Source organism: Perognathus longimembris, chromosome 2 (genome assembly GCF_023159225.1).
Source record: "Perognathus longimembris pacificus isolate PPM17 chromosome 2, ASM2315922v1, whole genome shotgun sequence".
Classification (NCBI taxonomy): Eukaryota; Metazoa; Chordata; class Mammalia; order Rodentia; family Heteromyidae; genus Perognathus; species Perognathus longimembris.
Window position 1 is genome coordinate 22,354,657 of NC_063162.1, and position 18,056 is coordinate 22,372,712.

General features: G+C 53.8%; 2 protein-coding genes across 4 annotated transcripts; one reads left to right on the forward strand and one right to left on the reverse strand.

Annotated features, from left to right (window-relative positions):
* The first annotated feature begins 156 nt into the window (after positions 1–156).
* Positions 157–1,399, forward strand: Mrpl43 (mitochondrial ribosomal protein L43). The gene is made up of 3 exons (XM_048338439.1): positions 157–369; positions 486–592; positions 709–1,399. Exons 1-3 carry the CDS (start codon positions 239–241, stop codon positions 936–938), a joined length of 468 nt encoding a protein of 155 aa, XP_048194396.1. The 5' UTR covers positions 157–238; the 3' UTR covers positions 939–1,399.
* Positions 1,400–2,855: 1,456 nt separating this feature from the next.
* On the reverse strand, positions 2,856–17,053 carry Sema4g (semaphorin 4G). Of its 3 annotated transcripts, XR_007209871.1 has the most exons (16): positions 16,903–17,053; positions 13,584–14,082; positions 13,343–13,491; positions 13,010–13,072; positions 9,857–9,955; positions 9,662–9,755; positions 9,328–9,441; positions 8,959–9,122; positions 8,701–8,870; positions 7,854–7,998; positions 7,523–7,745; positions 6,530–6,645; positions 6,233–6,393; positions 6,002–6,063; positions 3,788–4,843; positions 2,856–3,655 (listed from the first exon to the last, which is right to left on the reverse strand). XR_007209871.1 is itself a non-coding variant. In XM_048338429.1 (15 exons), exons 2-15 carry the CDS (start codon positions 13,705–13,707, stop codon positions 4,011–4,013), a joined length of 2,517 nt encoding a protein of 838 aa, XP_048194386.1. In that variant the 5' UTR covers positions 13,708–14,082; positions 16,903–17,053; the 3' UTR covers positions 2,856–4,010. The 3 variants fall into 3 exon arrangements, 2 of the variants coding, with proteins under 2 accessions (XP_048194386.1, XP_048194387.1); XM_048338429.1 differs by having other exon boundaries at positions 2,856–4,843; XM_048338430.1 differs by lacking the exon at positions 16,903–17,053 and adding an exon at positions 15,087–16,846 and having other exon boundaries at positions 2,856–4,843.
* Between the last annotated feature and the right edge of the window lie 1,003 nt (positions 17,054–18,056).

The following is an 18,056-nucleotide window of genomic DNA, read 5'->3' on the forward strand; positions in this document are numbered from 1 at the left end:
GTCCCCGGCTCTCCCCTCCGTTCGACGGCACGCGGCACCACGGCTCCACCACCCGGTCTCGCCTCACCACCCTCGTTCGCAACGTGGGTCACCTGCACGCGCCACTCGCGGTGACCTCGGAAGCAAAACTCTCCGGGGCCGCGCATGTCTCCCGGAACCGGAAGCCCCGCGTTCGTCCCGCCCTCCGCCGCCCCCCACCCCCGGCCGCTTCGCTACTGGCTCAATCCCGGCAGGGAGGATGACTGCGCGCGGGACCCCGAGCCGCTTCTTGGCCAGTGTCCTCCACAACGGGCTGGGACGCTACGTGCAGCAGCTGCAGCGCCTCAGCTTCACGCTCAGCCGCGACTCGCCCTCGTCCCGCGGCGCCAGGTGAGCCCGGGAAGCGCGCCCCGGGGGTGGGGGAGGGGTGGGTGGAATAACGCCGCTCCCGGCATGGGTCGCTCCGGGTCGGAGTTTACCCTGCTCGCCCTTGCTGCGTCCCTCAGGGAGTTCGTGGAGCGGGAGGTGACCGACTTCGCCCGACAGAACCCAGGGGTCGTGATCTACGTGAACCCGCGGCCGTGCAATGTGCCTAGAGTGGTGGCCGAATACCGTGAGTGGGCCGGGGGGGTGGGGGGCGGGATCCGGGCTTGGCCCTTCAAACTTCTGCGGGTCAGACACCTGATCCCACCCGACCTTCCTCTTCCCTTCCCACCTTCCTCTGGCCAGTCAATGGGTCCGTGCGTGAGGAGAGCCTAAACTGCAAGTCGGTGGAGGAGATCACCACGCTGGTCCAGAAGTTGGCGAACCAGTCGGGTTTGGACATAATCCGCATCCGCAAGCCCTTCCACACGGACAACCCTAGCATCCAGGGTCAGTGGCACACCTTCACCAACAAACCCACAACCCTCGGCGGACTGCGCCCCCGGGAGCTTCAGGATACGGCCCAATCCCAGTGAAGTTACCCAGCACCAATCCCTCTGGACTGTTGAGAACCATCCCAATAGAGGTGGCTGTAACTCCCGGATTCCGAACTCAGAAAGATAAATGGAACCCACCAGTGCGCTTGGTGCAAAGGTCTTACTTGGGGTAAAGCACTACCTGTGTCTTTATTAGTGACCTTGTGAGTCCTTGAAACCCAATTGACCTTGTTGATCTCCTTAAAACCCAAGATGAGAAAGCCTTGAAGTTATGTACAGCATTCTTGTTCTTTGAGATTGAAATTGATAATAGGGATTTCAGAACACAGAAGTCTCTAAGCTGGCTTCTGAAGACTGCCCTGTTATAATGTCCTGTTGCTACAAACATTGACCTAGAGTGAACTCTGCTATGTATGGCCCAGCATTTGGGCTAGGCATCTTTTAGCTTGTGAATAAATTAGAAAACTAAGGTCACTAAACTTATCCAAAGACAAGCTTCACATCAAAAGTGTGTGTGTATTGTAAGCATAAACCCCATTTTCTTTTTTGTCCATCATGGTGCTTGAACTCAGTGCCTGAGCTCTTTTTGCTCAAGGCTAGTGCTCTACTACTTTGAACCACAGTACCACTTCCAGTTTTCTGGTGGTTAATTGGAGATAAGAGTCTCATGCACGTTCCTGCTTGGCTGGCTTTTACATCCTCAGATTTCCATCTCAAGTAGCTAGGATTACAGGCATGTCCACCAGCACCAGGCCCCAATTTTTCATTGTCTTAAAATCAGCAGAACATGGAATTTTTCAATGTGGTCAATGTCAACAGCAAGTGACATGTTAGGCCTGACTCTTGGACTGATTCTCAGACCTGGGGCCTGATGACACGCTATGAGAGCTACACTCTCAGCCCAAGCATCCCAAGACCTCTCTTCCAAAAATGAATCCTTGGGCTGGGGATATGGCCTAGTGGCAAGAGTGCCTGCTTCATATACATGAGGCCCTGGGTTCGATTCCCCAGCACCACATATACAGAAAATGGCCAGAAGTGGCGCTGTGGCTCAAGTGGCAGAGTGCTAGCCTTGAGCGGGAAGAAGCCAGGGACAGTGCTCAGGCCCTGAGTCCAAGCCCCAGGACTGGCCAAAAAAAAAACCACACACACACACACAAAAATGAATCCTTGATTTCCCTTGGACCAGGAGGTGGGAGGTGCTGAAAAACTTAGGAAAAAGCTGGAGGGCTGATAAGAAGTATCTTGTAAGGTTAGTTTTAAAAAGACTAGGAGCTGTGCATGGTTCCAGCTACTGTGGAGTCTGAGCAAGGAGGCTCACTTGAGTCCAAGAGTTTGAAATCAGCCTGGGCAACATAGCAAAATCCTTATCTCAGAAATAAATTGATACCGAAGTGTCGGGGGTGGCGGAGGAGATGGTGAGGAAGAGAGAAACCTCTGCATGAATTCTTGAACTGCTATAGTTTTCTTGTCATACCCTTACCAGCATAGTCAGTGAATAACCTTAACAAAAGGGCATAGCCAAGGTAGAAGCTGAGGATCCCACTTTCCTCTGCAGATGGTTTTATGGGGAGCACTATCTCCATAGGCTCAGAGCCTGGCCCTTGGTGATCCAGAGGATACTAGTCTAGATTAAGCAGACTACTCAGAGCTGTGGGGGGAAAGGGCATTTATTAACCAACATTGGGAGGAGCTGAGCCCAGGCTCCCCACTCTTACATGCCTGTTCCACCCACCTGAGTGATGAGTGTGGGCATTCCTGAAGTATAGCCGTTCTCACAATAAATACATTCATTGTGGGGTGGAGGTGGGAGAGGTTTGGGCAAAGGGCAGTAAAAACCCGTGGGATTCCACGTTCTCAGCTACAAAAATAACAGTCAATCCTCACCCAAGGGAAATGGGGGAGCTCAGTCAGGATTGATTGTCCCATAGGAGCCTAGAGACTTCGGAGGCCCCTGGACCCTGAAAAGTGCCCCGGTGAGGTAGGACAGGGGCGGGAGCCAAACATCCGAACTCCCAGCCTCTGCCCTTTGCATAGTTCCAAGAACGGGCTTCATTTGCCAGGTAAGATGGCAGCTCTTGCCTTCCCTTGCTCTGGTCTAGGGGAAGAAATACATGATTCCCCAAAGGGAGGCTGGCTCATTGAGTGCAGTGTTGGTCACCGTCCTAAGGAAAGTCTGTGAGGATAGCTAGAGGGGAGAAGACTCTCCCGTTGAAATCTTCATGGACCAAACCTGACAACACAGGTCTGAGGCAACTAGGGGAAGCTCAGAGATGCATGTGGGTGGGAATGGGAGCATGTGTGGGATATGAGTGTGTTCCACATAGGCATAAGGAAGGGGCATGGCTAGGCTCTGCCGCCACTCTTCCATTTGACGAAGGGGAGCGGGAAGGCTGACTCACAAGGACTACCCAGGAAGGAAGAAGAGGGGAATATGGCAGTCTTACCTCACAGGATGGCCTGTTCCCAAGCTCTTGCCAAAGATGTTATCATATGGGCCTGAGACTGGGGAAGAGTACTAAATAGGGACCGGACAATTTGGAGGTTACCCCAAATCCAGAAAGGATGAAACAAGAATATACCAGAAAGGGGAGGGTACTGCAGCCCAACTGATAAACACTCTTCCATGTGCACATGTGAATGTAGACAGGGCTCAGGTGGCTGGCAGAGGTCTTGTCTGGATTCAGGACTATTCAGGACACAGGGCTATGTAGAGGGTGGTGACACTGAGGCCATCTGGACCTGCAGAGCCCTACCTGGGAGGAAGAGGAAGGTTGGGCAGAAAAATGGGACAAGAGGATGGACTCCTCTCCTCCCAAGCATTCAGGTTAAGGGGATGGAGTCTGGGTTTGGATTGGCGGAGCACCTGGTCCTGAGGGAGCACCTACCTCTGAGGAGCACCGGTGGGCCTGGGCTGCTCACATGTGGGTCTTGGAGACTGAGGAGGGGGGTTTGGCTGGCCATGACTTAGCCAGCCTACAGAGACATGGAAAAGTTGGGATAAAGGCAGGGAATGAGGGCATGTGAAGGAGGGTGGCTGTGTTGGGGAGGCAGCGGTCCGACCCAGGCAGACAGGCTGGCTCGAGAAAGCATTTGTTTGGAAGGTTGGGCTCAGACAGAGCTTTCATCCAGCTGCTCTACGAGCTGTGTGTGCTTCCTCTTCTCCAGAATGCGGCTCAGTTCCTCTGCGAAGGAGCAGGGGCCTGCTGGCGCTCCATTGTTGCTCTGCCTCAGGAGCACGTAGCTGTTGCCATTCATCCTTCGAAGTCGGCTGGGCAGTGCCACAAGTCCATTGGTCAGCTCAGCCGGTGGAGGAGGTGGTGGTGGAGGGGGTGGGGCTGGGGCACCTTCCCCAGGGATGATCTGGAGGCAGCTACTTTCCAGGCCCCCAGGCCCCTCCCCGTCATCACCATCATCTTCCTCTCCTGGACACTGGCCTGAGACTGTTTGCAGCTGTACGGCTGAGCCACCTGTCCGGCCAGCCCGACCCAGTGAGTACTTTCGTCGCCGTCCTTGTCTGCCTCCCTTCAGACAAGCCACATAGAGAAGGGAGGAAGCCAGGATGAGGCAGAGGCCACCAAGTGCAGCAATGGCTAGCACATAGAGTAGCCTCATGTCAGGTGCCAGCTGTGCCCCGTGTGTGGCGGGGGCCTGTGGAGCCGGGGCAGGGGTGGCTGGCCGGACTATGAGGCTGTAGGAAGCCAGCAGGGTACGGAGGCCATTCTCTTCAGCATAGCAGCCATATTTGCCACTGTGTTCAGGCTGTGTGTCTGTCACCAGCAGCCCATCCACGCCTATTCGGTAGCCATCCTGCCCATCGCTCAGGCCCTTGCTCCCATTGAGTAGCCACAAAGCCTGTGCCAGGTTGGATGGCTGGTCACAGGGCAGCAGGACATCATCACCCCGGAGCACAGAGCGGGTCTTCAGTGGTGGTGGCGGTGGCCCTGCGGAGGGTGGCAGGCAGGTCAGTCCCTGCCTATCCAGGGGTAATGGCCAGCCAGACTGTTCTAAGTCTCAGGACCAAGCACAAAGACTGGAATCAGTGACAGGTGACCAAGCTTTCTGAAGTTTACATTGGCCTTTTCCAAGGAGCAGGTAGCACCTAGGACCCTTGGCCCTTCTCTGTCCCATCCTCTCCTCTCCTGCATCTGCTAAGGACTCCTAATCGCTTCTTTCAGCTCACATCTCTCCCCTGAATGCCAGATATGAATGCTTACCATGCACTGGACTTCACATGAGGTCACATGCACTTGACTAAGGCCAGAGTGCCCCTTGCAACTACACCCGGTCCTTTCTTTGAATTGCTATTACTGTGAATGCTGCTACCACTCAGGTGCTTAAATCCTGGAACCTGGGAATCTCCCAACCCCTCACCTTTGTATCCATTCCCCATCAGAATCTATCTCAGATCTGTTCACTTCTCTCCTTCCACAGCTATAGTCCTGATCAAATCCATTCTCCATAAAATGCTGAGATAATCCTTTAAAGACACAAATCTGACCATGTCACTCCCTGACTCAAACTCTTCAGAGGCTCCTGTTGCTTTTCAGATAAAGGCCAAGATTTTAGCCGGTCCCCGCCCACTTCTCTGTCTTCTGATGCTCCAACACAAGTCCCCCCTGCTTGCCAGTCCCTATTCCTCAGTCACGTGACCTTCTTTGGGGAACTACTCATTGCTCCCTATGAATATTGTTAGAATTGTAATTGTTAGTAATTATAGTTAATTATTTTTGTGATCATTTAAATGTCTCCTTCACCCCCCACTACCACTTAGCTGTAAGCTCCAGAAGTGACAGGACATTTGGGCTCTTTTCTTTTTTTTCTTTTAATACATCTATGGTGCTGGCGATGAAAGCCAAGGCCTTGAACATGTTAAGGGTGGCTACCCTGAGCTACGCCCCCTGCCTAACACTTTGAACCTGTTTCCCCATGTATAATTTGGGCCAATATCCATCTGGCTCTCACTCTGTGTCAGGCTTGGTGCTGGGTCATCCTTGCCAAAGCACACAGGTGTAGCCACTGACACAGAAACATGCCCTCGTAAGTGGTGGTACGTGGCAGAGGATGGGCTCTGCAGCCAGACACACACAAGTGCCACTTACCTGTATCCCTGCTGCTCTGACAGCCTCGATTTCCTCTCTCTATGTCCTGAATCAGTGCTGTCCTGGGGACAGAAGAGCAGAGTTCATGAGTAAGGGGACCTAGGCTTCAGCTTTCCCCAGTGAAAGAGTTCAGAGGGCAGTGAACAACTAGCCACACCACATCTATGACTGATGGGCCTTCCCTCTCAGGCCACACATGACCCTCCCCACTCCCAACCTCTACCCTGGGACCTGTTGGCTATGGTGGTGGCCACCATGCAGGCATGGGTGTTGGGGTCCCAACCACAGTAGGGGTCCCGGGCCAGGATGCAGTCATAGCAGGAACGGTAGCGGAAGCAGCTGGATAGTGGTAGCTGGATGACTCCACTGGAAGCCCCAACATAGAGGCTGTGCTGGGAGCCAGAAATGACAGTTGGTCAACAACACCTTTGTTCTAAATAACAGAAAACACTGCACATAGCCCCTGCCCAGTCTCCCCACGCCCCCTGTTCTAGCAAGGGCAAAATGAAGGTCAGAAGTCACAGTTACCTGCATGGGAGAGATGATTAGATTCTCCACAGGCTGGGGCTCCCGGAATACTTGTGTCTCTTCAATAATGTGCATCCCAGAACTCAGGACTATGGCCTTGTGGATCCAGCCATCCACTGGCAGAGGAAGGGGCAGAGGGTCAGACCCTAATAATGAGGTCTGCTCTCAGCACCCCACAAGAGGCCTTGTGGGAATTAGCTAAGGAATCACAATGTTGGAGGTCAAAGATTCAGCTAGTCACACTCCCTCAAGACACTGGGGGAAGTGCACTGGTGGCTCACACCTGTAATCCTAGCTACTCAGGAGGTTGAGAGCTGAGGATCATGGTTCAAAGCCAGCCCAGGCAGGAAAGTCCATGAGACTCTTTGTTTTTCTTTCCCAGTCCTGGGGCTTTGACTCAGGGCCTGAGCACTGTCCCTGGCTTCTTTTTGCTCAAGGCTAGCACTCTGCCTCTTGAGCCACAGCGCCACTCCCAGCTTTTTCTGTTTATGTGGTGCTAATGAATCAAACCCAGGGCTTCATGCATGCAAGGCAAGCACTCTACCACTAAGCCACATTCCCAGCCCCCCCCTTTTTTTTGCCAGTCTTGGGCCTTGAACTCAGGGCCTGAGTACTGTCCCTGGCTTCTTTATTTTTTCTCAAGGCTAGCACTTTGCCACTTGAGCCACAGAGCCACTTCTGGCCATTTTCTTTATGTGGTGCGGAGGAATCGAACCCAGGGCTTCCTGTATATGAGCCAAGCACTCTTGCTACCAGGCCATATTCCCAGCCCCCTATGAAACTCTTATCTCCAATGAACCACCAGAAAATTGGAAGTGGTGCTACGGCACAAAGTGATACAGTACTATCCTTACACACAAGAGCTCAGGGACACACACCAAAGGAGGAGGAGGAGGAAGGAAGGAGACATTGATGACTTTGGGACGAATTTGGGAACTTCAGGAATTACTGGGCCCAGAAGCAATAAGGATGAGGGATTTGGGTCAGAAGCACCTGTGCCCAGAAAGAGCAGGTCATAGGTAGGTCCCGCAGGTGTGGTGACAGGTGTGCCCGTGAGGTGCGTGTAGCGCACGTTGCGCTTGAGCAGCAGGGGCCGTCCACGTGTAGGCACCACGGGCCGAGCCATCAGCGGGTGCAACTTCACAAAGTCCAGGATGTGGGACGGTAAGTCTTGGGATGAGTTGTAGCCTCGACTGCGCAATGCATCTGTGATGCACTAGGGTAGGGAATCGGGGAGTGAAGCTCAGGATTGTATCGCCTCCCTCCCTCCCCCCAAGGCTGGGCCCTCCTGCCCCTCCTAGGGGCCCTGGGCATGAGCACTCACTGAGCCAGGCCGGGGCTCAGGTACCACACCCTCATAACGGCCCCAGCGCCGGGCACCGTCCTGGTACTCCATGTAGGGACCTGCAAAGACAGCCTGTACCTCTGCGAGGTCATAGCGGCAGATGGCTGAGGCCTCCAGGGTCTTCCTAGGAATGGAACATAAGGACGGGACGGCGTCACATCAAGTGGAATCCGCCTCCAGCCCCCACTCAGCCTGCTGCCACTGCTTCCTCGGTCGACTAAAGGCCAGTAGGGGCTGTCCATGCGGTTGGTCGGCCACTGAGTAGACCCTAGGGCAGTTTGAGGTGCCTGACATTTTTACTTTATTTATTTTTGACCCATCCTAGGGCTTGAACTCAAGTGCCTGGGTTTCTTTTGCTCAAAGTTAGTGCTTTACCACTTGAGCCAAGATGCTGCTTCTAGCTTTTTCTGTTTATGTGGTGCTGAGGAATCAAACCCAGGGCTTCATGCATGCCAGGCAAGCACTCTACCACTAAGCCACATTCCCAGCTCTGATATTTTTACTTTACAACAGTTCTACCCCGGGGGCTGGGAATATGGCCTAGTGGCAAGAGTGCTTGCCTCATATACATGAAGTCCTGGGTTCGATTCCTCGGCACCACATATATAGAAATCGGCCAGAAGTGGCGCTGTGGCTCAAGTGGTAGAGTGCTAGCCTTGAGCAAAAAGAAGCCAGGGACAGTGCTCAGGCCCTGAGTCCAAGGCCCAGGACTAGCAAAACAAAACAAAACAGTTCTACCCCCACAGACCCTCTCCTCGTCATTGACCTCTGTTGGTGCCCATGCTGTCCCCAGGCCTTGCCTCCTCCTGCCCCTCTCTCTACTTACCACTGTGTGGTCAGTGTGAAGGCTGCATAGAAGTGTGTGGGGGCCGAGGGGTCAGTGTCCATGCTGCAGACCCCCCGTAGTGTCTCATACTGGGGAATGTGGCAGATGAGCCGGGCCTTGAGGAAGGAGGTCCACTTCTTCTGCAGGATCTTCTTCCCTCCCAGATCTCCCTGGAGAGATCGGGACACAGGGTCAGGGCTCGGGGGGCCAGGTCCAAGATTCATCCCTCACTCCATCCCCAACCTCAGCCCAGTCCACCTTGCACACCCGGGCCACCCGGGCCACCCGGTGGTTGCTGCGGCTCTGAGTGAAGCTGCTGGAGCCTTCCTCCCGCTCCATGAAGAAGTAGTAAATCTTGTCATCATCACCCAGCACACTGGCCTTGCTCTCCCGCACCAGCACAGAGAACACAAACTCGGCATCTGTGGGTGAAGCAGTTCCTGTGGCTTTGGAGACACACTGGGGACCTCTCTGCCCACCCACCCCACATCTCCCTTGACAACACACGGGAGTGGAATGGACAGGCTCACCTGGGGACTTGGGGATGGGACGGTCAGCTGCCCAAGGGAGTAGAAATGAAGAAATAGATCCCCTACCCCCCATCATCTTGCGCTTCATCCTCCTAACCATTGAGCCAGTGCATTGGTGCCTCCTCCGTCCTCAGAGAATGTGGGTGGCGGCTCCGGCGGATGTCAGGAATGCTCCGGAACTCATACCGTGTGGCGGTGTAGAGGCCTCCATCTGAGGTGAGGACATGAAAAAGAGCACGTGGCCAGTCGTGTGTGTGTGTGTGTGTGTTACTGGAGATTGAACACAGGGTCTCAAGCTTGCAAGGCGGGTAGCCTACCACTTGAGCCACACACCAAGCCCTTAGAGGTGGTCAGTCTTAGCACTAAGATCCACATCCTAAACAGAACATCCTTGTGGATGAGGGGCTGGGATGGGGGGAGGGCCTGCTCACCAACGATGAGGCCTGTGAAGCCACGGGCTGGGTCATAAGGACACTTTTCCTTCCCTTCTTCAAAGCTGGTTGGCAAGGTGAAGGCCTCAGCATTCTGGGGAACAAGTGTTTCAGTCAGTCAGAGATAGTGAGCACAGGCAGGGGCTCTAGCCCCAAGTCAGCACTTGGTTGGGGGGGGGGGGCAGGCACACTCACAATGGCTGCACAGAGGGGCTGGAAGGCATGAGTCCCACACACATAGAGGTGGGTGGCATTGAGCCGCTGTAGAAATCGCACATGATTGAAGCACTCGGTCTATGGAAAAGGTGGAAATTGTATGAGTCCCAAGCACAGGGCCTGGCTAGAAGCATGCATGAGTCTAGCTTTGGAGTTTGGGCTCTTGGCCCCAAGATGCCCAGTTCTTTCTAAGAGGCCCAGGGCCAGAACACAAATATTCCCGGGAATATTGTCCTTGGCCTCTCAGTGTCACAACCCCCAAATTCTCCCATGTCCCCAGTAGTCTCCTCCACCCTGTTCCAAGGGTCTTCTCCCCCTCTGGGATGCTTCTTTCCCATGGAGCTCTTTCCTGGCAGTGTCTCCCAATCCCAGAGCTCCCACAAATCTAGTCTCAGGCTCCAGCCCTCTCTCCATCTGCTGTCCCAGACACAACACTCAGCTTGTCAGAAAACAAGCTTGCCACCTCCTCCCTAACCTGCATCTTCCCTCCTAAACCTGTTCATCCAGTCTTTCCCACCTCACCCACTGCATCCATCCTGCTCTCCGTCCAGACCAGGAGTCAGCCCTGCTGCTTCCCACTCCCTCACCCTCACCCTGGGTCCCTCTCCGTGACTCAGTCATTGTCTTCAATGGCTCTTGAACTTGACCTACTTCAACACCACTCAGTCCAAATTACCAGCATCACCTTCTCCTTGAACACCTCCTCTGCCACTTTCTCTTTCTGGTGGTGGTGCTGGAGTTTGAACTGAGCACTTGAGCCATGCTATTTATTTCAGTGAATGAGGAATATTTGTGCATGGTATAAAATTCAAACAAATACAAAGGGACGTATTGTAAACAGCATTCCATTTATCTGTCTCCCAGATGGCCTTCAGAAGGTGTCTAGAGTTTCCTTCCAGAGACACCCCACCTCTTGGCACACTCTTGCTCTCCTCCAGCCCACTTTCTTTTTTGCCAGCTCTGAGGCTTGAACTCAGAGCGTGGGCACTGTTGCACTGTCCTTGAGCTTTTTTTTTTTTTTTTTTTTTTTGCCAGTCCTGGGCCTTGAACTCAGGGCCTGAGCACTGTCCCTAGCTTCTTTTTGCTCAAGGCTAGCGCTCTACCACTTGAGCCACAGCGCCACTTCTGGCCTTTTCTATATATGTGGTGCTGATGAATCGAACCCAGAGCTTCATGCATGCTAGGCACGCACTCTACCACTAAGCCCTCCAGTCCACTTTCCAAAGCAAATTTCACAGATGCCATCCAGACCACATCACTGCAGTGACTTGCCAGTGTCCTAGACATAGAACTCCACATGCCCCTTTTCCCTCACTCTATTCTAGCCTCACTGGCCTTCTTGGCCCCCTTGAATGTCCTAACCTGCTGCATTCTTCTCTTCTTTGCTTTGTTAATGCTTGCTCCCATTAACCAGGATTTAACTCCTGGTCTATGCTCACTGCCTCATCTCGGCAGCCCTTGGGTCTATCCCTCCTCTTAGCCTGCTCAGGCTTCCTCCCTCTTGTCCATAGGGTGCCCTGAACTTTCCATTGCTTTTTTTGCCTTCAGACTCAGCCTATTTTAACCTATCTGGTGCCTGGGGCCAGGTAAATATGTGTGTGTGTATTTCTTAGGGAAACATCACATTTCACAAAGGAGGCTTGGGAGGAATTCTGTACTCAGGTATGTTTGGAAGTTATAGTAAAACATATCATTGCTGAGGGACTTCTTAGAGAATGCCAACCAGGTTGGCCAGCAAACCCCTCTTTGAAAACTAACATTCCTCAGGACATGCTTCAGGAAGCATTCTGGGAACCCTTGTCCCCCAAAGTGGGGTCTGAGAACTGGCAGCATCAAGCTTCACCTGGAAGCTTGTTAGAGCTGCAGAATCTTAATCTCCTCCTCCCAAGCCAGCATCTGCCTTTATAATATGCAAGAGAATTCATACATACACCAACTTGAGAGCCTCTAAGATACCGAATAGCGAGGATGCCAACTGTCACAGAATAAAATCCAAATTCTGATGGGCATTTGTGGTCCTCGGTGACCTGGGTTCCACTTATCTCACTAGCCTTGCTTCTATCCACACTTGATAGTAAGAGGCACATTTTGATGGAAACTGTTGGAGTGTCTTCCTTCCTTCCTTTTTTATTTATTTATTTTTTTGGTCAGCCATGGGGCTTGAACTCGGGGGCCTGGGCACTGTCCCTGAGCTTCATTTTGCTCAAGGCTAGCACTCTACCACTTGGAGCCACAGCTCTACGTCCGATGTTCAGGTAATTAACTGAAGAGAAAACTCTCACAGACTTTCCTGCCTAGGCTGGCTTTGAACCTCAATCCTCAGATCTTAGCCTCCTGAGTAGCTAGGATTACAGGTGTGAGCCACCCATGCCTAGCTTGGAGTGCCTCTTTAAAAGCAGCTTTCCACTATTATCTCAGACCCATTGAATCAGAATCTCCAGGCTAGTGGATTTTTAAAATGACTTCAAATGAATCTGTCAAACAGCCAGACAGCAAACACCTATAGACAACCTTGGTTTTTCTTTGTGTGTATGGGGAGTAGGGGAGGAGTTCCACTGAGCGCTGAACCCAGGTCTCTGAACATGCTATACAGGTGCTCTCCCACTGAGCTACATCCCAGCCCTTTTGTATTTTGAGACAGAGTCTCCATAGGTAGCCTTCAACCTTGTGATCTGGCCTTAAACTCATGATCCTACTGCCCCTTCCTCTGAGAACTGGATTACAGGCATGTGTCTCCATGCTTGGCACACTGCTCTTTCGGGGAATACTGAGTACTCGAGCTAATCTTCAACCAATGTCTCATTTTTCTCATCTGTAAAATGGGGGATAATAACATCTCACAGGGTTATTTTGGAACTTGGTAGGTAATAGTTAACTCTGCACTTAAGCGAGGTTACATATTGTTATCACAATTACACTTCAGAAGCCCAAAGGGGATTAAGATACTGTGACTGGACAAACTAATTGGCCACAAGATGATTGGATTAGATGGGCAATTCCCCAGAGCCTGCCACTCCAAGTAGCAGTCACAATGTTGAGTGGGGGAGGTGCAGGTGACTGCGGTGTCCCTACCAACCCTAGCACTTCCAAAGAGGATGAAGGAAGTTATTGGGGACAGGGCAGACCACATACCTGGTTGTTTTTCCCTTTTTGATGGCATTTTCTTTGCATCTCTGGGGAGGCCTCCCAGTGGATCTAGCAGGGGTAAAGGGAATGAATGGGCTGATTCACTGACTCCCCAAACCAAATTACCCATAGAGCCAGGCAATTGGGCTCTAGGGTACTGAGGGAGTTGGGGTGGGGTAAATTTCAGGAGAAACACTCGATACAAGGGAGGCTTGAGCTGAGAAAGGCAGTGCTGTCCAGGGGTAATGGAAGGCTGGCAGGGTTTCCAGGATGTTGAGGTCCCCAGGGAGCTGGATGAGGCTGGAGGACCTGTGGGTGGCCCAGGTTCCAGGGGCTGACCTCTTTGTGAGCCCCATCTCCTATGTCATGAGCATTGAGAGAGAACAGGGCGCCTCGAGCTCCCACCAGCAGCCTTGCAGACGCCTCCTCCAGAAGCAGGGTTGAGTAGTTCTGGGCTCGGCTCTTGAAGTGCCGCATCCCAGAGAGTTCTGGGAAGAGTAGGAGCAGTAAGCCCAGTGTTAGAGCTGCTTCCTGCCCTCCAGGCCTGGCCGCCCTGGCCTTTTAAAGTGGAGAGTCTCACCTTCGTAGGAGATGGTCATCCGTGGGGTAGCATCTAGCTCTCGGGATGGTCTCCGCAGGGAGGGTCCGGGGACTGCTACTGCGGTGAGGAAGCTGACCAGGAGGGGCCAGAGCCTCCCCCACATCTTCCTGGGAAGATCCAGACCAACGAGACCCCCACGGGCAACCAGGGACAGTCACAGGTGGGGATGGGAAGAACAGTCACAGGGGTCAAAGTCCAAGAAGGTCACGTGGAAGGTCAGGGGTCATGAGACCATGAGAGTCAAGGAGTCATGGGGCCAGGGAGGATCCTGGAATGGGGGGGACATGGAGCCACAGGGTTGTGTGGCCATGGACTCACAGCTAAAAGTCAGAGGGAGGGAGAGATCACATGCCTTTCCACGTCAAATGCAAGCTCCATGGCAAGCGGAAGTCGTGGACTCATGAGGGGCTACAGGTCACTATCAGGGTCACCTTGCCTCTGACAGCAGAGTTAGGCTTGTTTCTCTGAGGTCTGTTTTCTGAAGGAAAGCAAATAAGACAAGCAAACAAAACATGGGAAAATCTCCTTGACTTGTGTGTGAGTGGAAGGGGGATGGCATTACCGGGACTTTAGGGGGAACCAAAAGGTGGGTGCCAGCACCCACAGGATCTCCCACTCCAGGTCAACTCACAGTGAGGGACTCATAGTCATTCTGTCTGTCTCTGCTCTGATACAGGAGGCTGGGCTAGATCTTGCTCTCCTTACAAGACCCTAGACTCCTCCCCAAGCCAAACCTAAGGTAATGGCCTCCAGTGGCCAGGTCAGCAGTCTGCAAAGCTTCCCTCTCAGTGCTTTCAATTCTGGGAGAATGCCTGCTCCCCTAACAATGGGATAGCAGCTGCTCCTCCTGCCTGCGGGGGTGCCATGTGCAGGAGGCCTGGGCAGAGTTGCTTAATGGGCCTTTGTTAATGTCCTGTTTTCCTTTTATTTTTTTCTTTTCCTTGGCCCAAGAGCTCCCTCTGGAATTTCTCTTTAATTAGACATTTCTCGGCATTCTTCTCCAAGGAGGCACACATCTCTGCCCTGCCCATACGAGTTCCAGTCTGCACTGTACCCCCTGGCCAGGTATCCCCACCTGTCCCTACCTGTTAGCAGGCAGGTACAGGCACACACAGGGATGCAGGCGAGGTGGAGGTGTCAGGGTCCCCTAACTGCGCTAGTGCAGGCAGCTGTGGTGTGCAAGGCCAGATACTCGAGCTTTAGGCAGTATGGAGAAGGGAGTCAATGGGACCGCTGAGGTCTTGGCAGCTTCCCCTGACCTATCTTGGGAACTATTTCCAACCAGTTAGGGATGGGATGGAGATGGGCAACAGGCCTCCCCTATCCACGCAGCAAGCCTCTGAAGGGACTCTGGAAAGAGGCTTCTTGGGCTGGGCTGGGTGTGGAGGAGGCCTGACCCACCCCATGTCATCAGACACCCATAGGCAGGGTCAGAGGGTGTCACTGGCCTCGCCTCTCCCCTCCAGGTCAAATATTAACTACCTGGCCTTGAAGAGAGAAGAGAGGGAACAGGAGCTGGCTGGAGGGATAACAGGAATTTAGAGGGTTTATTCAAGAGGCAAAGGTCAGCAATGACATGGCAGGGGAGCGGGCATGAGAGGGAGAGAGAAGGGTCTCTGGAGAACAGAACTCCTTCCTGGTTTGGACACCAGGGCAGCCCACGACTGCCCACGCCCAGCCCCTCACTGTGAAGGCACACCTGTTTACCTTTGGGGCCTCCTGTTTGTTCAGCACAGAAAGGGGGAGCCATATGGCTAGGAGGGATCAGTCTATAGGATTGGGCAAGAGGAACACACCCCAGATTATAAGAGCCATTCACCGTGTGGTACATGGCACACTTACACAGGTTTCTTCTGAGTCACATGGGTCCAGAGGAAAGGAATGTACACACACACAGGTGAGCACACACATTTTCAGGGAGGACTGTGAACACACATTCACTGGAACTCATTCACACACTGCACAGGGCAGTCAGCTCACATGCGTGTTTACAGAGGTGGCCATGACTTGTATTCATACATATTCACATAAAGGTTGTATCCCCATGTCCAGTAGCTCAGCAGTTCATACAGCCTCAGAGGTGGGCAAGCTGGATTATATACATGGGTTTACATGGACTGTACACATATTCAACAGGAAGGTCCTCTGTACACACACATAGAAATGTGTGCATTGATCAGCTAGGCCAGTAATGCTCACATAGGAGTCATGAACATGTATTCACAAACACACAATTACAACCATGCAGAAACAAGCTCACATGCATTCTGGGGTCAAGATTTTTCTGCAGGCTTGGTGGCTGCCAGTGTCCAATGGGGTGAGATGCAGCACAGAACCCCACCTCCTTTCCTGAAAGTCCCATTCTAAGGCCAGATTCCACACATGCGTGTGGGTGGGAGTGGGGGAGGCTTCTGGCCTGGAATGAGCGCATGGGTCAAGGCTATTTTGCAAGGGAGAAGGCAGGTAAGGAACCCAGACAGGAGAGTCAGCAAAAGGAAAGAGAAGGGGATTTGTAACTTAGCAGTCCTCTGCACCACGGAGGTACTGCTGTTTGGGCTGAAGTGCTCAGCCCCAACTTAACCTGTTGGGAGGGTGAGGCAAACCGGGTGGGGTAAAGCAGCCAGCCCCTCTTCCTCCAGTGGCTAAGAGGGTTCAAGGTCTCCAGTTCATGCCCCACGCTTCCCTACAAGTTCGACAGTTTGGGCTCTTTCCAAGGCCTGTTCCCTGAACTCTGATCAGCTCTTCCCTACTAGACCCTGGCGTGGAGGAAATGGACCAGAGGGGGGCCTCCAACAGCATCAATGGCAGCTCAATCAGCAGGTTCTCGACCTTCAGCCCAGATGCCCACCTGCCTAGGGGAGGCGGTCTCTCCCTCTGCTCAGGATGGAGGTCTCTCCTGGCTCCAGGGAGTCCCTCCCTTGCCACCCACTCCACCATCCATCCTGGAAAGTCCACGATTCTCTCCTTTTATATCTAACCTCAGTCTACCGCTGCAGCCCGAGGACAAGCTCTCCTTCGATCCAGCCGGACGCCAGGAGACATGACCCAGATCTAGGGGAACACTGTTCGCCACGCGGGTCCCCGCCCCAGCCCCCGACACCCTTGGGGAGGGGGGCGGTCTGTGCCCTGCGCGCCCCTAGGCCTGGCGCCCGTCCTTCCAGAGCCTTTATGCGGGACCGGGGGTCTTGGCAGTGAGAAAGGCCTGGCCCAGCGTGGAGGGTGGAATGGACTCGAGAGATACTTGGCCGGTTTTCCGGCCCCCAGCCCCGCCACCGCCCGCACTCCCCGCCTCCCTCACCTTTGCGCTGGGATCCGGGGCCATAGAGGCGGTGAAGAGCGGCTCGGCCACCTCACAGCACCAGCTGCGGGAGGAAGGGGCCGCGGTCGGAGGCGGGCGGGGGTGGAGGCGGAGCCGGGGGTGGGGCGGGGGCCTGGGGGCGGGCCGTCGGGGCGGGGTGCGGAGCCGGGCGCTGCTCCTTCTTTCGCGCCCTCCCCCCCACCCCCAAGACCCTAACACAATAGGGACGGTTTGAGGGCGAGGCTCAGCCCTTCGGCATCTGGGGTCCCCTTCCCCCCTGCGCAGAGGCCCGGCCGCGCCCCCTGGTGGGACCTCCCCGCCCGGCGCGCGCTCCACAGGCTTGCAGCCTGCGCGCCCCTCCCACTCACCTATGGCGGGGCGGGGGGAGGGGGACGCACGGATCGGTCTAGCGGGGCCGCGGTTCCCACAGGGCCCTCTGGCTGTTCTCGCTTCTTCTCTTGGGCCATCCCCTTCTGGCCTCAGTCGGGGGTGTGGGAGGATGCGGATGAGGTCCTACAATAGATCAAGACCACAAGGCTCCCGATTCCCAGCTCAAAGGCCTCCGCTGCTTAGACGTTCAGCTTAAGGTCCAAGTGGGTGAGAATAGGGGCTTGTTCTGAATGTACACAAAAATGCTTTTTTCTTGTTGGTGGTGGTGGTCCTGAGGCTTGAACTCAGGCAGGGCCTTGGCACTACCCTTGAGCGCTCAAGGATAGCGCTCTATCACTTTGAACCACAGCTCCACTTCTGGTTTTTGAGTACATTGGAGGTTAAGTGTCTCACGGGGACTATTCTGCCAGGGCCAGCTTCGAACCACGATCCTCAGATCTCAGCCTCCATAGTAGCTAGGCCTGCCACCAGCAACCAGCTAAAATATGTCTTTTTCTTTCTGCTCACTAAATCATAGACCAAACCCAGGTTCATCTCAGGCATTGGGTCACTCAGGCACCTGCCTTACCTTCTAGCTCCTCTTGAACATCATTTTTACTCCATAATTTCTAGTGTGCATTGCCAGGCAATCCAATGTCCACCGGCCTCCCTCCCAGATTCAATCGCCTTACCCCCTTTTCCTCCCTCCCTCCCTGAATAAAGGGAAGCCAGGCCCTGCAAGGTGTATTCCTAGCTTTCTAGAGGCTGAGATCAGCAGGATCACT